Source organism: Euleptes europaea, chromosome 3 (genome assembly GCF_029931775.1).
Source record: "Euleptes europaea isolate rEulEur1 chromosome 3, rEulEur1.hap1, whole genome shotgun sequence".
NCBI lineage: Eukaryota > Metazoa > Chordata > Lepidosauria > Squamata > Sphaerodactylidae > Euleptes > Euleptes europaea.
Genome location: NC_079314.1, coordinates 66,658,783 through 66,680,387, shown reverse-complemented (window position 1 = coordinate 66,680,387; position 21,605 = coordinate 66,658,783). Strand labels below are relative to the sequence as shown.

General features: G+C 39.5%; 1 protein-coding gene across 1 annotated transcript in view; it reads left to right on the top strand.

Annotated features, from left to right (window-relative positions):
• NELL2 (neural EGFL like 2) overlaps positions 1-21,605 on the top strand; it is a 147,329-nt gene that overhangs the window by 113,390 nt on the left and 12,334 nt on the right. Inside the window, exon 16 of the mRNA XM_056846760.1 lies at positions 19,850-19,990. Within this exon, the coding sequence (XP_056702738.1) occupies positions 19,850-19,990 (141 nt within the window). The remainder of the gene's footprint in view (positions 1-19,849; positions 19,991-21,605) is intronic.

Sequence of the window (21,605 nt, the reverse complement as noted above, 5' to 3'; positions counted from 1 at the left end):
CACAAGCATTAACATGGCACATTAAAAATGCAGATGCTACATAATAGGATAAAACATACGGCCACAAATAGTACATACTGTACACAGCAGTATAATCTACTGTCTCTTTCCCTCTATTAAAGCATTCTCCCTGAATCAATTCGGTTATAATAAAGCCCTATTTCCTTTGTAAAAATGTCTTCCTAAATTTTTGCATAGTTTGCAAAATGCAAGGAGAGTGGGAGCCTTCCTGACCTCATCAGCCAGGCCATTCCAAAGGTGGAGGCTAAAGCAGACAATACGGCAGTTGTTGATCTGGCCCATTTGCAGGATGGCAACTGTAGAAGGCCCTGCTCAGAAGAGTGAAACTGTCATGGTAGAGCATAGGGGGAGAGACAGTTCTGCAGATATGAGGATCCAAGGCCATGAAGGGCATTGAATGTAATAGCCAGTACCTTGAATTGAAGCTGGTAACTGATGGACAGCCTGTTGAGTATTTCCAGAATGAGGCTAATATGCATGCTTTGCCTGGCTCCTGATAATAACTGAACTGCAGCATTCTGCGCCAACTGGAGTCTCTGAGTTGACTTTGAGGGAAGACCTATGTAGAGTGCATTACAGCAATCTAGTCTTGATATTACTGCACTGTGGATCCAGGTGGCCATGGGCGAGCCTCTTCTGGGCTAAACTAAGTTGGTTGAAAGCATTTTTTGCCCATTATCTGGCTTTTCCAGCAGTAATGTTGGCTCCAGTATAACCCTTAACATCTTGACCAAATCAGCAAGGGTCAGCTGAACCTCATCAAAGGCGGGAAACACAATGTCATTCAAGATCTCCACATTCTCAACCAACATTACTTCTGATTTGTCAGGATTTAGTTTCAATTTGTTCACTCTTAGCCATTTAACTACAGCAGACAGCAATTCAGGACCTCTACCGCACCACCAGGAGATTTGGATAAGGAGATAATGAGCTTGATATTATCAGCATATTGATGACAGCTACTTCAAACTCACAAATGATTTCTCCTAAGGCCTTTACATAGAGTTGGAATAGAATGGATTTTATTGCAATCTTCATCAGTATTGAGCATAAACTTACATTTGTATGTAGTGCACTTATTTGTATTAGGACTTTTAGCATTTCAATTATGTAATTAAATATATATATATATATTACCAGCTACCTGGAAGGTTGTGCCAGCCAGACTTGCCACACTTTGTCTTAAAAAACCCACAACTTGGCTTTAATTGTCGAAAAATACAGTGCAAGTCCACACATTTCAAATTCTATGGTAATTGGTAAGAAAATAATAGCAGCCCCACTGAATCAGACAAATGAGCCATCTAGCCAGCATCCTTTTTTGCCCTGTGGCCAGCCAGATCCTCATATAAGACCTGCAAGCTGGGCAAAAAGGCCAAAGCTTCTCTTTGTTCTTGCCCCTTCACCATGCTGCTATTAAGAGGTTTATTATATCTGAGCATGGGAGTTTAATTTAATCATCATTGCTAGCAGTGCAATCCTTATCAGAATTACTCCCTTCTAAACCCATTGATTTCTAAGGGCCTAACCTGGAGTATCTCTGCATAGCATTGTACTGTCCACCAATGTTACATACATATCTTTAAACACCTTAGAACTCTTAGCTTGGTTTTTATTATAAAATAACCATTCAAGATCCATACAGCCATGAAACTAAATCTCTTGGGGAGAGGGAAACAAATGGCAGTCCCCTCTCTTCCTTCATGGCAAACTGATTTTGAAACTTTCAAAAGGTTATGATAAGGCTGGGAAGTCAGTTATGGGAGGGAAAAAAACAAAATTTCATTTAGCTAGCATATAAGCCTCTTACATGTGCCTGAGCAGCTGGTTGAATACTAGCCTTCGTTTTTGAAGAACAGCTTCCACTCATTAAATCTTAGGCTACTTGCCTGTATGTAAAGAATTTGATAAATCCTCGGAGAAAAAGGGAACAAAAAAGGAGGAAATATAGGTTGAAGCAGATTTCTTGGCAGAACATTGTACTATTATATTAAATATATCTTACATACTAATAGTCAACCCAGCCCGGTCTGTGGATACTTATTACCTGCAAATCAAGCAAGGTGGAGAGAAAGGAGTAAGATTGGAAAGGGCCGCAACATTTTGTTGAGGGCCCCCACTTGTACTTAATCTAACAACGATACTGTGGCTTTCTTTCTTGCCCTTTTTAAATCTTGTTATCATTCTTCAGACTCTTCAATTTCCCTCTGTTTGTTAATACTTTTGCTTTGCTCTCCTAATAAACCAGTGACCATTCTAATCCCAGCTCTTATTCACCCCCTCCACTTGTTCACTGAGAGGGTTGAATGGACTAAGATGAGAAATCCACAGAGGACTTGTTTCTGTCAGGCCGTGAGGCATGAAGAGGAAAGAGAGCTAATGACACTGGCCATGGCAGAGCCCTCCTTTTCCCTCCAGTGCAACAGTGGTGGACAAAATGGACAGTTTTATCTGGCAGGGTCATGTTCCATTTGCCTGTTCTGTCTGCAGGGTCTGGCTAGAGCAGAGACAAACCTGTGTGAACTCAGGCAAGTAGGGATGAAATGGATAACTGGGTAGAGAAAAAAGACTAGGGGGAATAAGAGGCATGTGTGTGTAAAGTGCCATCAAGTTGCAGCTGACTTATGGCAACCCCAGCAAAGGGCTTTCAAGGCAAGTTAGAAGGAAAGTTAGTTTGCCATTCCTTCCTCTACAGAGTCTTCCTTTATTGTTTCCCATCCAAGTACTGACCCTGCTTTCAAGATCTGACAAGATTGGGTTATACTATACCATTCCACATCCCAATAAGAGGCATGGACCAGTCCAAAGCAGGAGGAATGAGGTGAAAATGAGAAAGGGAGAGGAGGTTAAAAGGCAATAGGAAGAAAAGGGGTTTTTTGAACAATGGTAGGAAGCAAGAAGAAAGAAAATGAGGTGAATATGGTGATTTATTTCATTCCTGGTCAAGGGATGCAAAGGGGGTGCCTGGAAATGAGATGTTCACAAGTCTCCCACTCCCTCTCTTGGCCCAGTGCACCAAGTGGGGAGAAAGAGGGCTTCATTTAATATATGGTGATCTCTCGATACACAGGCACAATGGCTGGGATTGACTGGGGTTTTTAGATATATAGTGTGGCATTAAAAGAACATGAATAGAACTCAGCAATATATTTTGTAATAAATTTCTTTTCATGTAAAGAATGACCTTCATAACTCATTCCAAGCTCTTTCACTTATGAATTATTGTATTATCTGACATTACAGGAAATAAAGTTAACAGTATCAATAGCAATCTTGTAACTTCTCCTTCTTGATTCACCCCCCCCTTTTAGTGTGGCCTACACACATATATATGTATCATATATAATATATAGCTGTTGTCAGTACATTTAATATAGAAGATTTTGGATTAAGACTTATTTTCACAAGCATTTCTGAGATTCAAAATGTCTGTTGTTTCATTTAACAATTTCATGATCTTGCAAAAGCATTCCATGTGTTTTAACACCTCCTGGAAAACCAATAACAAATCATAGGGATTGTATTTTATTTTCTGTTGTTTACTATTTTATGTCCAAACTGCATGGATGTCAAGTTAAGTACAATGCACAGAGTTAATATTTGAATTAGGAGAGCACTAGAAGTCTGGCAGCACAACCCTGAGGCCTGGGATTTGCACCATGGCTAGCCATGGCACAACTATGGTGCAGCTGGACTGCTTCCTAAGGGGAGGCTTACATGTTAGCCAGAGGGAAAATGGAGGACTTTTTTAACTTGTTTAGACTGCCGTCACTGCGCCAGTGTGGAACAGTGACATGACAGTGGTCTGCTGTGGCGTGGAGGGTGGCAGCGGGGCCCCTGATGGACAGGGCATCAGCAGCCAATGATGATTGGGTGGCAGACTCCTCCTGGGGAGGAGACAGGTGGGGCTAGGCTCTCCAGCCACTCATACTCGATTGCTGCCCGTATGGGCAACAGGGAGGGGATAGGCTGAGCCAGACAGGATCCATGTTTCCGGGACCCGGCAATGGAGCAACATCCTCAGCTTCATCTGGGCCATCAGTGGCTGCAACACCTGGTTTCTGGGGATGGGGCTTGCCCCAGCGTTCTCCACTCTCCCCAGTCTCTGCCATCCCAACTACACCACCATCCGACGACATGGAGTCTTCCTGCTGTATGGGGTCACCCACAGCCACTAACCCTGGCATCTCCAAGATGCCCAGAGATAGCAGGATAAACACACTTTAACAGAAGAAAGTTGCATTTGGAGGTGGTGATTGAAATATTTTAAGAGAACCTGATGTCCACATAACAGGCAGCAAAAATTGACTACAGTAGAAAGTTGAAGGAAAAATTGAAGGAAAGCAATGTTATATATATGATTAAGAGATAAAAGAAACGGAAAAGAGAAATTTTTTGCTGATACTCAGTGTGCTCAGACAGTACAAGCAAAAATATCTTCTTTTGTATATGAAACCATGAAAGAACCCAGAGAAACATATTAACAAAAACCTTCTTTCTGTTTTTATTATATTCTAAAAGAGCGGTCTTCATTTTTCTCATGGAGAAAATGGTTTTATTTTAAAAGATGCATTAAGAGAGAAACTTGGGTATATATTGTTAAAAGACAAACTTACAGCCCATTCCTGAGCCAGAGTTCCGAATGGGCTTAGGAGGCAACCAGCTCCTATGCCAGCGTCTGTGCCACTTGCACCATGCAAACTGGCATGGACACCAGTGTAGTGCCACTTGTGGCAGCCCCTCAGGACTGCCACAGCAGCGTGGCCCTTGGACGCTGGCTCGGCAAGTGCTTGCACTGGCATCCTGGGAAGTGTTCCCAGGGTGTTCCGGGGGGCAGAGCTACCGGTAGGCAGCCTCCTAACCCCTTTTAGCCTGGGAACACCCCCTTCAAAAACAGCAGTGCTGGACCAGCTTTTGTTGGCACAGCATCACTGTTTTCAATGGGGCTATTTCCCCCCTTTTTGTCATTTTTATTTTTTCAAAGGATTTTTCCCCCCTTCAGTGGCTGCAAATCCTCTTTGGAGGTGCCATAACGGAACCTCAGCCATGCTGTCCCCAGCCACTGCAGGGCTCAAGAATGAGCAGTCAGGTAGCACAGAAAGTAAATGTACTTATTTCACAGTCAGCATCTAAATATAGTAGCAGTATTCTCAATTAGTCTGCCTCTTTAATGGGCAATGATGAAGCCAGTGGCACAAATCTTGCCCAAAAAAATATATTACCCTTTTTTAAGCTGTTCAAGCATGCGCCCAATTCATCATGCCTAATTAGGTGCTCTGAATTATCATCTTCACTTGCTACAAGTGTCAAATCTTTTGATGGTATTGGATACATAATGAGAAACTGTCAAAGCCTTGGTTGTCTGTAGGTTTGTGACTGATCAGTTTTTGACAACAAAGAAATGTTAACAGGGCCACATGTGAAGCATTCACTGGAAAAATCCCTTTCATAATGTTTCTATCTAATTTTGGAGCATCGTCACTGCCACACATGAAATAACAACACAATTGAATTTCCTTTGCTGGCATTTAGCAAGACGTATAGGGGTGTGCAAAAATCAATGGGGGATCAGGAGTCTGGAAAATTACATACTTGAAGAATTAATGAACTATGATTCCGTACTAGATTCTCAATCACATTTTGCTTCCTTTTCATTAATAGAACTAAATTAGTTTTCCATGGACATGGTACTTTCAAAAAAGCCCACAGTCAAGCTCTTGCTAAGGTATGGGGGGAAAGGACTGATTTTAAGTGTAAGTTTACTCTCCCACAGAACATGTCCGCAAAAAGAAAAGAAGAAGAAGCATTGTAGAACATGCAGACTGCATTAACTAAACTTGTTAAAGAGGTTTTGACATAATTACTGTAACTAATTTCCTATCCTTTCATGAAGAATTGATGCAGAATTGTTGCCCTCTCTAGTTCTCTGCAATACAGCATCATATCATCTAACATTCTTTAGAAGAGATAAGGGCAACTCTTTGTACACTAGACCTGTCACTACCAGCATTTATTCTTTGTATAACTTTGTTGCAGTACCCATTACCAGTGAGTATAGGTACACTAAAATTCATGGTTCAAAATATTAGAAATGCTGTAGAGAACCCCCTTTCTTCATTTCTCCCACACCCCATCTATTGTGTACACATTAAAAACAAGCAAGACCTGGGGTAGCTTACAACAAAGTAAAATACAATTCAATGGACAATCTTAAAAACAATAGTAATAATATATATATAATAAATATAATATCACAATTTAAAACCAGTTATTAAAATCTCTTATTAAAACATAGCTGCATCTAACAACCCAACAGTAAAATCATCTGGTGGGAAAAATACAAGAATTGCAAGACATACAAAATGACAAATCAAAAGCCTGTTGTAAGAGCTCTGTCTTGCAAGCCCTGCACAAACTAACAAGGTCCTGCAGGGAACATGTGTTCTCTGATAAAACATTCCACCAGGACAGGGCCACCACAGAGAAGGCCCTTACCCTGGTAGAAGAGACACAAGCCACTCTAGGGTCAGGCACCTCCAAAAGATTGCTTGTTGAGGAATGCAGGCAACTTGGGAGATTGTAACAGGAGAGGCAGATCTTCAGGTATGATGATCGCAGACCATTAGTTTTGAGACCTTATTTTTGTGACTAAACATTGTATTTTATTCAAAAATTAGACCAGATCTTTAAAAATCTACTCAGGAACAACAAAAAAGATGTAAGACCTTTTGCGCACTAAGAATGGACAATTCCAAATAATTAAGTAGTATGTGTTTTTCTTAGCCTATTTCTTGGTGTTTTTCTTCTCTAGACCTGATCCAGTACTAGAAATGCTATATCCAATATCCATGTAAATGAAAGGGGTGGGGGAACTATATGAAATTGAGAGTGAAAGGGAATAGCCAGCTACTGTTCATTGGTTCAATGGCACCTGACATTGAAATGTGTAGGAAATGTTTTACTGTTTTTTCACATAGGACAGTAAATATAACAACAAAACAAAAACTCAATGTAACCCTACCAACCATCCTTCCCCCACCTTCTTCCCCAACATAGCCCATCAAGAGAAGAAACTAAAAGCTGCCCAAATAGAAACAGCTGAGAGTAGAGATTTTTAAAAGGGGATCCAGAGATTTTAATATGGATCCAGCTAAGCAAGGAGTAGAGAAGGTGAGGCATCACTGCTCAAAGAGATACAAGGAATCTTCTAGATGGAAGTGAAGGTTTCAGGAGCTTCTTGTATGTGTATGCAACTCTCTTCCTCATACAGAAACCTAGCATGTCACTGACCCAATCATCCAGAGGAAGGAATACAAGTTCTGTAAGATAATTTGCTTGGCAACCAAGGCTGCCCTTTGAATCCATAACACCTGATGTTTGGAAAGTGCGCATAAAAATGGTCTATAGAACATACATAGAAAATAAATGAATATGCACATAAGTGTTCATAATGTTAGGATATATGCATAATTTGAGTTAGGATATCTACACCATTACTTCTCTAGTAAAATATATTAAGTATATAATATTCATTGTCATGGTATTCATATCTGCTTTATTTGAAATTGCAAAACAACATAATCTCTTGATATTTGAGGGGGAAAAACACCCAATGTTTAAAATGCTCTGGGGGGGGGGTGCGGATACAAATTGTTGTATTGGCAGCATGTAAGCAATTTAAAGAGCAATCTTAGGCAGGTCTGCTGAGAATCCTACTCAGTTCTGTTAAGTGAGACTTACAAGATTGCACTGTTGCAGTGTAGTCTAAGCCAATTGAAATCTATTGGTTTAGACTGGACTAATTCTGCATCGGATTGCACTTTTAGAATTTCATTTGCTCTCATACAAAATTTCAGATTTTTGGCACAAAGCACTGTTTGTCCTGACTATGATAGATAATAGCACTGAACCTTACGTGCTTTTCTTAAAATAACCCCCATGTACCTGTTTTGTTGTCCTGCAAGATGTTTATGCAATATGTAGTAGTAATATGGCCGTGCAAGAAGCTGAAAGACTGATAGCTTATTTAAACATAGAAATAGCTGCTATATATCAAAACACTTCCAGCCTGTTATGTCTCCCAAATGGGGCTTGAGATCCATATACAATCTCAAATAAAATATGTGATTGAAGAGCGTGGTATGTTCAAGTATGCTAAAACCCCACTGCACACTGAAAAACCATAACACTGCTTTTTTGTTTCTTTGTTTGAATATAAAACACAGGTAGAAATTGCAGCTTTAAAATAAAAATAAAACAAACCTCCCCTAAAGATTTGCTAATATAGATGAAAATATAATGCTAGATTTGGGGGCGGGGCGGGGGGGTTGGTCTTGCTGGCTGCAACAGTAATGCATCTACACTGAAAAAGATATTTTCATCAATTAAATGTGAAATGAGAGCTTTGAAATTATTCTGGCCACCCTACAGACTGAAATGGTTGCCAGCAGTTAAATTTATATAATTAAAAACGATTCAAAAATAGGTAAATTAAATGATACATCTATAATTTAAATGATCTAATATTATCTCCTATAAATAGTCCCCCTTCTCATTTTCTTAGCAGCAATAGAGAAAAGATCTACATGCCACATCACATATTTTATCCATACAAACTAAAAAAAATATATCACAACCAATGGATAATGGATTCTGAAAAGAAAGATCTTAACAAGGTACAAAAAACCGTGCATGGGGATCATTATCCAAAGGTAACTGGAAAATGTAATGAAATAACAGTGCATTCCTGAAGGGGGGGACTGTGGTGGCCGGGACAGTGCTGCTGAGGAGCCTTCTCAGAGGCTTCCTGGCCGCTGCAGAGGGGGGAAAAGCCTTTTTTTCCAAAATAAAACCAGGCTTTTTTCCTCCATAGAGGAAAGCAGTGGCACAGAACCGCCACCATCCAAGGAGGTGTTCCTGGGCCGAAAGGAGTTTACAAGCTGCTGAATGGCAGCTTCGCTGCCCGGAATGCTCCAGGAATGCCTCCTGGTACGCCAGCACAGGGACTTGAACTGGGAGAACACTGGTGGGAGGCCCCGCCAGCATTTGAGCCCCATGCTGCCACCGCGGTCCAGGGGGGGCAGCGTAAGTGGCCCAACACTGGTGTCCGTGCCAGTTTGCATGGCACAAGTGTCATGGATGCCAGTGTAGGGGTCACACCGGCTCCTAAGATCATTCAGCCCTCCCTTCATGAATGCACTTTAAGTTTTCCATTCAAGGCAATTCCCAACCAAAACTTGAGGTGCTTGATTTCTTCCGTGCCAATAGGCAGTACCTAATATAATCATATTTTTTTGAAAAACAAACCTTGAATTGACTTTTATTGAGAACAGTCTCCGGCCAAAATAGGGCAGAAAATACATCCCAACAAAACTCTCAAAAATAATTTAGGGGTGATTCCAACCCTTATCTTTTAAATAAACAACCCACATATTTCCTCCTCTTAAGGCATCTGGGTCATTTTTTTTAGCTTTATAAACAGATAAAATTTGCTTAACCAAATTACTTCCCTTTCAGACAGCAAATTTTAGCACTATAATTTCAGCCCTGAAATTTGCTCACTTGAAATTGTACCTTAACATTGGATAGATAACACCTTCTGAGAAACTGCCTCAGAAAAGAGCAAGTTGTACCTACAGCTTGTCCATCAAGTGGCCAGACATTTTTTTAGGATGTTTCTCAACACATTTACTTGCGTCTTAATTTTTGCATTCTACTGGAAATACAAATCAGCTTTTGAAAGGAGTTGTCTCAAGCCTATCTGGATTCTTGCTTTTATTACTAGGCTATCAAATGCATCTATATTGACAACTTTTGGTGCAGAGCAGTAAACAGAATAACTAATATGTTTAGATGAGTTGTGATGTGAAATTAAATAACAACGGCAGCAACATAATCCTTTCCTGATGCCAGTGAATTTCCATTTTAGAATAATTATTCATATCAACTTTGACATGTACTGGATTTATGTATCAGGGTACAATGTTTTAATAAGAAACAACATGCATGTATTGATACTTTCCTTTTCCAGTTTCTGCCAGAATGTGTCTAGTCTATCAAATGCTGCCGTGAAATATCTGCTTGTACCTCAAATATTAAAATCTGTATTTTGTCCATCCTTCTATTTTTTGACAGCCAAATACAATTTAGAAACAATATCCATAAAGCCTGATATCTTTTTAATGGCCTATAATTATCTCTTATTTCCCTCTTATCTCCCTTTTTGTGTTCATGGGTTACAGTTGTTTCCAGCCTTTTAGTTCAATTTATGTAAGAAACAATTTTTTAAAAATGGGAATCCAATATTCTAGTTTACTTCTTTACAGTTCTGTAGGAATCATAAATTTTCCTAGGGCTTTCAGCATCACCTGGTATAATCCTCTTGATCTGATTGACTGTAAGATTTAACAAATGAATCTGAAGTTTGGGGGGAGATTCAAGCCTGTCTGAGGGCCATACATTTCTAGAAAATATGTTCCCAGTCCTTTACATGCACTAATGCCTCTAGGGGAAACTGTACCTTTCTATTGTCCAGACAGAAATTCATTTTGGCATCTTTGTTCAATGGGGATGTGATGTTGTTGTGACTTCCCAAATTGCTACATGGTTATCTGTGCCGAATTACAGCCAGTCTAGAGTAGTTCATGAGTTCTGATGCACTTGCTGAATACCTGTGCTACTAGAGTTCCCTTAAACGTCAACTGAGAGGCAGCCCTGTGCATGAATCTCCTTAGAGTGAATATGTACAGTCCTACTGTTGTCTCTCTTGATACTTTGATCAAAGAATTAGACTCACACAGGAGTGCTCTGCCCCACTAAAGCTGTGTGTGTTATTTGCCCTCAAGTCACTTCTGTTAGTCATGCTTAAGTCCCATTGCACCCAATAAGGTTTACTTTAGTCACGACTGACTTTTCCTGTCAGTTGCAATGAAAAGGTAGGTCAATTAACTTTAACTCTATCAGTGCTAAAGACAACATTTGATTACTATGGTTGAGTGTTATGCATTCCTGTGAGCAAGACATCTACCCTCTTTCCAGTCCTGCCAAAAAGTTAACATTAAAAAAAGCTCAGGTGCTATCCAGATTGTGGTATTGGGTTCTCTCCAGTAATTGACACTTCTGACCCCATTAAATGTATGTAGTACATGTTCTGTCATAGAACATTCCTCTTTCCTTTCCTTTCCTTTCCCCCCTTTCTTTTTCTTTATCTTCTCATTCCTCACTCCCTTAATTCACCACTGATAGAATAGCACTTATAATTATTATAATAAATGTTGTTAGTGTAACTATGACATGCACTATTGTCAGAATTTAATTCTTGCGAGGTAATTTCTAGACTCCAGTACTATTACTTCATTTTTCAAGACAACTTTATTATGAGTATTCATTTGTTTTAAATAAAATTATATGCCACCTTTCCGCCCCAAAGGATTATTAAATAAGCATAAACGCAAATAATGACAAATCAGTATAAAACCACATTAACATTAAACAGCAGCAAGATAACTCAAAACCATTAAGCTGAAACAAAAAACAAACAAATGAAGACAGCCAAGTTAGGATTTGATCTGCCCTAACAGGTGCTAAAGATCTTGTTTTCCTCTGAGGACAGCAACCCAGGGATGAAGAGAGCATTTCTTCTTGTCATCACTGAAAAATATCACATCAAAATCTTTTGCCTTTCTTATCTACAGCGTTAGGTTCAAAGATCTGCTACCACTTACAGCTGTTCCTGCTGTTGCAACTTGCAAATAATCACAACCTGTAGAGTTCAGTAGTTAATAGAGTTGTTATGAACTACAGCATTAAAAGGTTAATTCCAACACTAATTTTTTGGGGAATAAATATAGAACACGTGGTCCATAACCCTTTAAAACTATTTTTCCATGTGCATCAAGGTTTTCAGTTTTCTACTCAATAAAAACAGATGGCCTTTTAAAACTCTGCATAATTTTCAAACTGTTATGCATAATTTTAATTGTTTGCTTCTTCAGAAACTCTTATTAAAAATGGTTTCTAAGAATCAGGCCAGTGGTCCTCTAGTCCAGTATCCTTTTTTACACAGTGGCCAGTCAGCTGCTCAGGAGGCCAATGAACAGGTCACAGAGGCCAAGGCCTTTTTCTGACATTGCCTCCAAGCATTCAGATGTTTTCTGCCTCTGGATGTGGAGGCTCCCCTCTGATGGGCTTATCCTTCATGAATCTGTCTATTCCCCTTTTAAAGCCATCTATGTTAGTGGATATTATTGTGTCCACTGGTAGTAAATACAACAAGTTAATTACTCATTGAATACAGACTTACTTCCTTTTATCTGTCCTAAATGTATTGCCTATCAATTTCATTGGGCACTTACAAGTTCTAGGAGCGAGGGATAAAACGTTTTCTCTATCTGCTTTTTCAAGCAATCCATACATTTATAAACCTTGCTTTACAATATTGTACATTGTTTTCAATCCTTGTTTACTTCAGCCATTTGGTCTCCTTACACTGCTGTCCTTTACTGCCCTGCTCTCATTCTCAACCCCTAGGTGCTCCCACAAATATTACCTTGAATATATCCCAAACAGGAGTCTCCTCGGTTCTTCTCAGTTTTCCCCAGTGTGTTTAAAAGATGCTCTGTAGCCTTTTTGATGTTAAGACACCAACAGCTTGGTTCAAGCAAAGCTTTTTGTACAATAAAGATTTGGCTTGACCCAGAAAGTGCCTCAGGGCGTAACAAACCTACATCCTTCTTCCTGATGGTACTTTCTCATCTGTATGTTGAGACCCCTAACCTCTGCTTGTCTAGCTGGCCTTACATGTGGAACAAGTAGCAATTCTCGGCTTTAACCTTCAATGAAATTTTCCTACTGGACTGTATGTTTAGCTTGGAAAGAAGGGGGCTAAGGGGAGGCATGATAGAGGTCTATAAAATTATGCATGGTTTGGAGAGAGTGGTCAGGGAGACGTTTTTCTCCCTCTCCCATAATACTAGAATGCGGGGACATCTGCTGAACCTGGAGGTTGAGAGATTCAAAACAGATAAAAGGAAGTATTTTTTCACGCAACGCATAGTTAAATTGTGTAACTCCCTGCCCCAGGATGTGGTGATGGCTTTAAGAGGGGAGTAGACATATTCATAGAGGAAAGGGGTATTCGTGGCTATTAGTTAGAATGGATACTAGTCATGCTGCATACCTATTCTCTCTAGTATCAGAGGAGCATGCCTATTATATTAAGTGCTGTGGCACAGAGGCAGGATGGTGCTGCTGCAGTCGTCTTGTTTGTGGGCTTCCTAGAGGCGCTTGGCTGGCCACTGTGTGAACAGACTGCTGGACTTGATGGGCCTTGGTCTGATCCAGCAGGGCCTTTCTTCTGTTCTTATGTTCTTATGTAAATTTTCCGAAACATAAGGTGTTACATTCCCACCCAGGGTGTGTGTGTTCTCACATGCATGTTGCATGTTCATCTGCATGTAAAAGTGTGTTTCCTCTTTGTTGCCACCACCCCAAGATATAAAACCCAGCCTTTCAAGTAACCAACACTTTGACATATCCTGGTAAGGCTGTCTCTGAGCAAGAACGAAGGACAGAGCTGCCAACTACTTTAGTTTCCCTCATGTGTGTGTGTCTTTAGCATGGTTGAGTGGTCTTCAGTGTGTAGGCAGAATATGAGACACAGTCTGCTTTATTAAACAGAAATGAAGCTTTATTACTAAAGATTAAACTAGGGCACATGCATGGAAAATAGTGATCATAGATAAGAGAATACAGACCTGAGGAAATAAAATGAAAACATCAGCCTAGCTAAGTTGCATTACATGATGTTTACCTTCGATGGAGCAAGCACATTCCTATCCCCCTTGCTGCCCCGTTGCAGAGGAGGATGAGGCCCACCAGTCACAGCATCTGGGCAAACTATTTGAACACAGCACAAAAGAAGAGTTCACCTTTTAAAACTTCTGCCTGCTTAGGTGAAAACTCCTTTCCCCCCAAGCCAGAGTTAGGAATCCTGCTCCTCGTGGGAGATGCTCAGCTCTCTGTCAATAAGACCTTTGGGCATGGGCACCTATTCTGCATCTTTCTCTCTCTAATCAGGTTTAATGATGGTCTGGTTTTCCAGCTGAAACCAAGTTCCTGTTTTCTCTGACTCTCCCCTCTTGGTCAAATAAACAGTTGCCATGGTATAGGGTCCCAATCATAACAGGTACCAATGTACAGCATGACTGATGACTCTTCTGCCACACTAGGTATCATTCTATCAGACAGTGTCTGCCGTCTTTGATGTCTGCAGTCTTCCCACCAGAAAAACAAGTCGCTCCATTTTCAAAGCACCCATCACAGACCCCATTCTTAATATTCCTAATGATCAAACCTTCCAATTCCAAGAGCCTGCCTCCCCTTCCACCAGTAAACAATGAGATTTAACTGTTTATAGAAGCAACACAGAACAGGAATCCGACAGCAGTGGGTAAAATCATGCTATGGAAAAGTACTGCATAAGTCTTGTTCACATTTCAACATAATGAAAAAATCCACAGACAGAAGGTATAAAAAGAATAAAAGTAATAATTTTAATAGCAGCTGTCTTGTGGAACTCTTAAAATGTAAAAATAGGTATATGATTATTACTAATAAAGTAACTTGGATTAATAAAAGAATTAGGCAAACACATTAATGATGGATGATCCTACGCTATTAAATGAGATGACAGAGGAAGGTCACTTTATGCCAAGGCACAAAACTGCCAGAAATAGTGACTGACAAGGAACCCAGTAGAGCATCTCAGCAGTTGCCTAGCAACTGCTATGTTCTTTCTTCAGCTTTGTTCTGGAGCTAATCCAAGATCAACTTAGGCTCTTTGTTACCAGCCACTTACAAAAGTCCTTGTGAAAAGGAAAGTATAGTGAAAATGACCACTAAAAAAGCCTTTTTTTGTGTGATGGTACTCACCAGTATTGAATAATGGCAACTTTTAGGAGGTGCCAAATCATGAGGGAGACTTGTTGGAAATCAGCTCAACCTGATATATGAGTACTGGCACCTTTTTAACAACAACAACTGCTACTACAGACTGTTGAACATTAGATGCGGGATGACAACAGAGACTCTACGAGTTTACTGGGCCATGAAAAACATAGCACTTCAAAAGCCACCACCACCCCTTTCCCAATGATTTGAAAATTGTGCACAGCTACACTGCAAAACAGGTACCTGGCTTGAATTGACATGGTAAAATAGGTGTACGTGTAAATGGAAATCACCTCTAAAACTAACCAAAAGATGCTCTTCAGAACAGAGACGTGATTAACTTGTTACCTTCGCGCAGCAAGCGACAGATTGTTCATGCCTGTTGCTATAAATTGGCTTCCAGCAGCACCTAGATGTGTCAGTGTTGGCTGCTTGCTTTTAAATGTCACTGAATTCCTGTGAACAAAGCACGTTATTGCACACTACTTCATTGTACTGTAACATTTTTCATTGGGATTTAGCTCAAAAATGCTACTTTTTAAAGTAATATTTCCTCCACTGGATTCAGAACTAGAGTAATGTTATCCTGGTCCTCATCAGAGATGTTCCTGCTTCGCATCACTCATAGTTGCTGGTATGCAAAACATTTCAGTGAATTTATAATCAGTCATCAAATCATGTCTGATTGAGCAGCCACAAGATGATTCAGTAGAGAAAGGAAGGAAGAAGTCTGCTCACAAAAAAATTATCTTGATCTGACCAATAACAGCAGTGCTGTCTTATTGCTTTATCTGCATATAGTTTCAGTGTACCACAATAACACCTTTTTCAAGGTATCATGCTTTTTGGTGGCATAGTTTGGAGACTGGTACTAACAAAATAGATTTTTTGACATAAACGCTTGTATGCATTCTGGACACTTATGTGTGTGTGTAAAGTGCTGTCAAGTTGCAGCCAACTTATGGCAACCCCACCAGGGGCTTTCAAAGCAATTGAGAAGCAGAGGTGGTTTGCCACTGCCTTCCTCTGCAGAGTCTTCGGTGGAGGACTCCCATCCATGGCAGACAAGAATGGAGATTGTGGTACACCATAGGAGAACAGCATGGAGCAGAAGCTGTAGTGTCATCTTCTGGTACTTATTTAAATGAAGCTATGCCTTGCAAGCTAACTCAGTCAAGTAGTCCAGAGGAATACCATTCCAAGGTCCAGGTAAATTAACAATCACACCCCTCCTGGCATGAACCCTTTGCTTACCTTCCTTGGCAACAGCACTAGCTCTGCCTTCTAAGATGTATGTGTGCAGCCAGACCTGACAGATGCATGCACAAAGAAAAAACCCTGATGAAACTCATTGCTTTCCCCCTCTCTTCTTCTGTGCTATAGTCTAGAGAATTAGAATGGGCCACAATGGCAGTCTTAGACCTCTTGGTGAATACAATAATAGATCACTACTCAGCTCTGACTGCAGGCAGCATTTTCAGCGGAATGTGTTGCAGGCAAGCAATCAGTCAAGGGGATATGTCATTTCCTAAAGACCAGCAGAATTCTGCCATCAGCATATTCATGGCAGAGATACTGATACGTAATTCCATTCAACAACTTTGCATTCTGACACAGGGAAATGAGAGGAATGTATTTCTTTCTTTATTGGCATATGTAAAAACATTTCATCCCAAGTAATATTTCTTGTGATATTGGTTTGTCAGTTAGTTGGCAAATAAATACAGAATAGTTATTTTGGCTGTCAGTTTACCAATACTGACATGTCATTCAAAACTTCTGTTTTTCCTGAATAATCAGTAACAGAGCTCATCAAAATGCATAATGCCTCTTCCTGCAATGTTATATTCATAATTAGGATGCTTGCAGCTTCACAAATAAATTGTTCTGAAAAAGGAAAACAGAGAAATTTCTTTAATTCATTAATGTTACTTTGACCTAACTCATACACATTCTTCCCTGTTGCTTTCAATAAATGTTTCCTATCCCTCAATGTGAAAACTCTGTCATTCAAGATTGTGAATGCATTCATTAAATAGAAGCTACGAAGAGTAATTCTAAATGCAAACACCTTCCTTTGCAACAGAGGGAATCTACTACATTGTTTCTGTGGTTTGGGTTGGAATTCTTGTGTCACTCCCAACAAACTAGCAAGTGCCAAATATATTTGCTTAAACTGTTAATGTATAATATGGTAGTATGTATGACAGTGTACCTGGTGCACTTTCCCAAGTTACACAAGAAAATTGTGGTTAGTTTTTATTTCTATTTTTAAGAGAGAAGGGGCCTTCATTTTTCCTCATGTGTGGCAGAACACATCCATATGTACACACTACTTAATAACTGTAAAAGGACCCTTCTCTCCAAGAAATGCAATTCTCTTTGATCTCCTCTTTTTAAAAATTCTGTTGTTATGTCACAGCTTCTTTCTAAGAATATACAGCAGTCAGGGATGGGGGTGAAGGCTTAGGATGCAAGTAGCTTCATTCATACCTTGGGACTGAGTTTGCTTCATTCGTACCTTGGGACTGGTTACAGAACTGGGAGGTCTACTATAGATTTTCATCTGTTATCCTTAAACGTGTAATGTCAGTACCTTCCTCTTCACAGCATCTTTAGAAACAAAAGCATTTGGGAGAAAGAGTGTGAAAAGTAATTGCAGTATGGTTTGGTTATGATACTAAACTCTATGAAAGAGTAACTGGGCAAAGCTAGATTATGTAGGCAGTATACTGTGAAGATGTAAAGTGCAATCTTAAACAAAGATACACCTTTCTAAAACCAATTATTTTAATAGGATTAGAAAGATATAACTCTTGCTTAGGATCAAACTGTGAAACCTTTATCTATACAGTTAAAGATTTGTAACTAACAAAATGAAGCCCAACAATGAAGCTTCATCAGAAGTCTTTGTCAGATGAAAAATCCAACAGTAATCTTTGTATGGCATAATTGGAAATGACAACATTTCCAAATAAGATAAACAAAGTTACTTATGGGCTGATATCCCCTGTTCCATATACAGGGTTGGCTCTAACCATTGGTCAATTCCACCTAATTTCTAGTTTAATTTAGGCAATTTCAAAAATTAATTTTGTAGTTAGCATTTGCAGTTTTCCATGTCCATTTTGTTTCATTTCCTTGTAAGTTACCAAAGTTACATGAATAAGGTAAAGAACTAAATTAAACCAAAACACAAACAGGAATCTGATGTGATCACAAATCACACCAAGAAGGTTTCATTTTAAGCAATGTTGTGATCAGTATGTGTGTGCACTCATGTTTTCACCTTTTCAGATGTAATATTTGAGATTATACAGTAGTATGCAGTACTCATGATCCTCCTGAATTGCATGATCAGCCTTTTGTCTGAATAGGTCACAGTGCATATCTTCCAGTTTTGTTATAGACTACATGAAGCCTTGATTATTATTTTTTTTAGGGCTTTGGGTCCCATATACATGAGCTGTAAAATATGCACTGTATCCTTTTCAGCCAAAATGGTGACCAAGCATATCAAGAGGACCATGGGTAGCAATATGGGCAGCACATGTACATGTGTGTGTATATCCTCAACATGACCTCTGAAAAGGTCTCTGGTCAGTAATCTATAAGGTACTGCTCTGTAAACAAGATCAGGTTTAAAGTCAGGGAAAATTTTGTAACAGTCAACAAACAAAAATGAGAGATTCCAAATTAAACAGGTTTTCCCGAGTTACTATGAAATGCTGAAAGGCAGCGGTTCCCAAATTGTGCTCCCTGGAGCACTTGGTGCTCCGCGAAACATCTCCTAGTGCTCTATGAAGAGACTGGAAAGAAAAATACTACTGTCATTCGGTTTCGTATATAGGTGCTAAGTGAAAATTAGTGCTCCTTGATTAATTTCTCTCCAGAAAAGTGCTCCATGGCTCAAAAAGTTTTGAAACCATTGCTGTAAGGGAATTGTATCTATTTTTTCCATCACTCTCTAGACTTGCTTTTGTCAACACCAACTGTCTTCCCTCCCATATCTGGAACTATTTTGTAGAAAGTGTTCACTGCTTTTTGTTCATTATTTTAACAAGCTCTACACATAGATTTTCTTTTTTAAAACTTCCACCTGTTGGAGAATTACACAACACCACCTGATATTTGATTCAAGTGTAATTGGTTACGTTTTTTGGAATCCTTAGTTTTGTGCTTTCTTGAGAAATAAAAAGTATAGGTTCAGACAAATGATTTGTTACGGCTTGGAAAACATACTAATTATTATGAGAACAAATAATGCAGTTCATAGTTGAAAATGTGTTTTTGGAGTATTCTCTGTATACCATCAGCAGATTTTGCCATAATTCCTAGCAGCATTAACTCTCTGATAATGGGAGTTAGGATTTAATGTCTTGACATTCTACAAAAAATAGATAATCCTGGTTTACATGAGGCAGACTGATATAATGGGGGAGGGTTAATGGCTAGCTTTTGCTGGAACATATTTTTCCTGCTTGCTTTGTACAGTTAACATGTAGCTGATTGCTTATCTTTCATCAAGACGAAAATAAATTAAAAATGTTTAAGCAAGTCATAAACTCATTTCAAGTTATTGGTTTTTAGTGTTGTTTATATATGCATCTCATTCTGCATCTTCTTGGGAAGTCGTGAAAAGCTGTATTTTCTAGTTATTGGTTTTTAGTGTTGTTTATATCATCTCATTCTTCATCTTCTTGGGAAGTCGTGAAAAGCTGTATTTTCTTTTAAACGTGTTACATGGCAAGCTATGGGCTTTGAATACTCCTGCCTAGGAATGTTATATATCATGATAATATATCTTTGTCTTTACAGTATTCTAAAATAACAGTGTTTGGTGATGTTCTAGTTTCTTCCTTTTCTGTTTGTTGAACAGATATTGATGAGTGTTTGGATGGGTTTGTTCAGTGTGACAGCCGTGCCACCTGTATTAACTTGCCCGGCTGGTACCACTGTGAGTGCAGGGATGGCTACCATGATAATGGCATGTTTTCACCTGGTGGAGAATCCTGTGAAGGTCAGTAAAAGGGCTTTATAAATAATTTATTTGTGTTTGAGTAATGCTCACTGTTTGTGATTTACACTGAGACAGTATTTTGTTGGGGCACTGTTTATAGATGAAGAACGAAATGCATTGTGGCCCAGACAGCTTATATTCTGGAATCATGAAAACTAACAAAAGGAAAACTAAAAGCTAAAAACTAAACCTTAAGCTTTGGTTAAGGAACAAAAGCATAGATGTATATGTTAATTGCTCAGGGTTACACTCAACATTTACGGCTGGGCAAAGGAGTACTATACTTGCTGGAACTCTCGCTGCCTCCTACCACACCCTGAAGGCCCAGGAAAAGTCAATCCTAAAAGGAGGTCCACATCTAAGGTGAAATTTTCATGCATGAATTAAACTTCTTGTTCTGTCTCCCCCTCCGGCAAAGGGTACAATAGGGAAAACCTGCACGTAGCATTCTGCGCTGCATGTATAATGCAAGAAGTCCATGAGGGCAATACTCCAAAGCTACTCCTTTTGGACATCTGCACACATCGTTCATGTTGGGCCTTGCCTCAGGCAGCAAAAAGATGAAGGTTACTCACATTGTCTTCACTGTGGTTAAATGAATTTATTTGAGCACAGCTTATGTTCCTTATAATGTGGTGGGTATTGGATGCCAGCAGAATTGGGATATAGTTACATACACTTTGTAGGTTGGCCTTCTCTATTCCAAAAAATGGGAAGATAATAATCCCTCTCCTTCTGTCTGACCAAACGATTGTATTCCTGAAAAGAAAAAAGAGGGAAAAACATTAATACAGATATGTATGCACAGAACATTCCTGAATAAGCAAGGCCCAATCTACTAGTTGGACTTTCAAGTACAAATTAACCAGGAGTCCCCAACCTTTTTGAGCCTGTGAGCACAACTGGAAGCTGAGCGAACTACAAAATGGCTGCCACAGGAGGTGGAGCCACAAACACAGAGGAAGCGCAAGCGAAGGGGAGAAGAGGGGTAATTAAAAATACACTGAGAAAGAGGGATAAGAGAGAATAAAACAAACACTGTGGTGGCAGCTGCCACTGAAACAGTGTTATTTTAATCTGCATAGCCAGTCAGATCTTCAGTGGCCAATCAGAAGCCCTGCTGGGTAAGAGCCCTACCTAGCCCCACCCACTGTCTAAAAACACTGGGTGGGAGCCAAGAAAGATGTCAGTGGGCACCATGGCACCCACAAGCAAAATGTGGGGGACCTCTGAGCTACCTGGTACACTGTGGTTTAGTTGCTTCCTTCTTAGTTTACCTCCCCAACTCTTAACATTTGGGGATAGGCTTTTAAATCCATTATGTATTGTATGTATTATACTGTTTTAATTACATTGTTTTCAATCTTCCTTGAGTTGCAGTAAATGAAATAAGTAAATAAATAATGCTGTAGAAACTATTCAACTCTTCCATTGCCGGCTTCTCAGGCACAGTCAGAGAAGCAGATTGCAGAGGCAATCCTAACCATGCAATTCTGCTGATTTCCAGGGAAGACAGTTTGGGTTTGATCTGCAAGCCATAAAATACTGCCTTACTTTGCTGTACAAACTAAGTATACATTTTAAGATCAGCTATCTTATTGCACCATAATTAAGT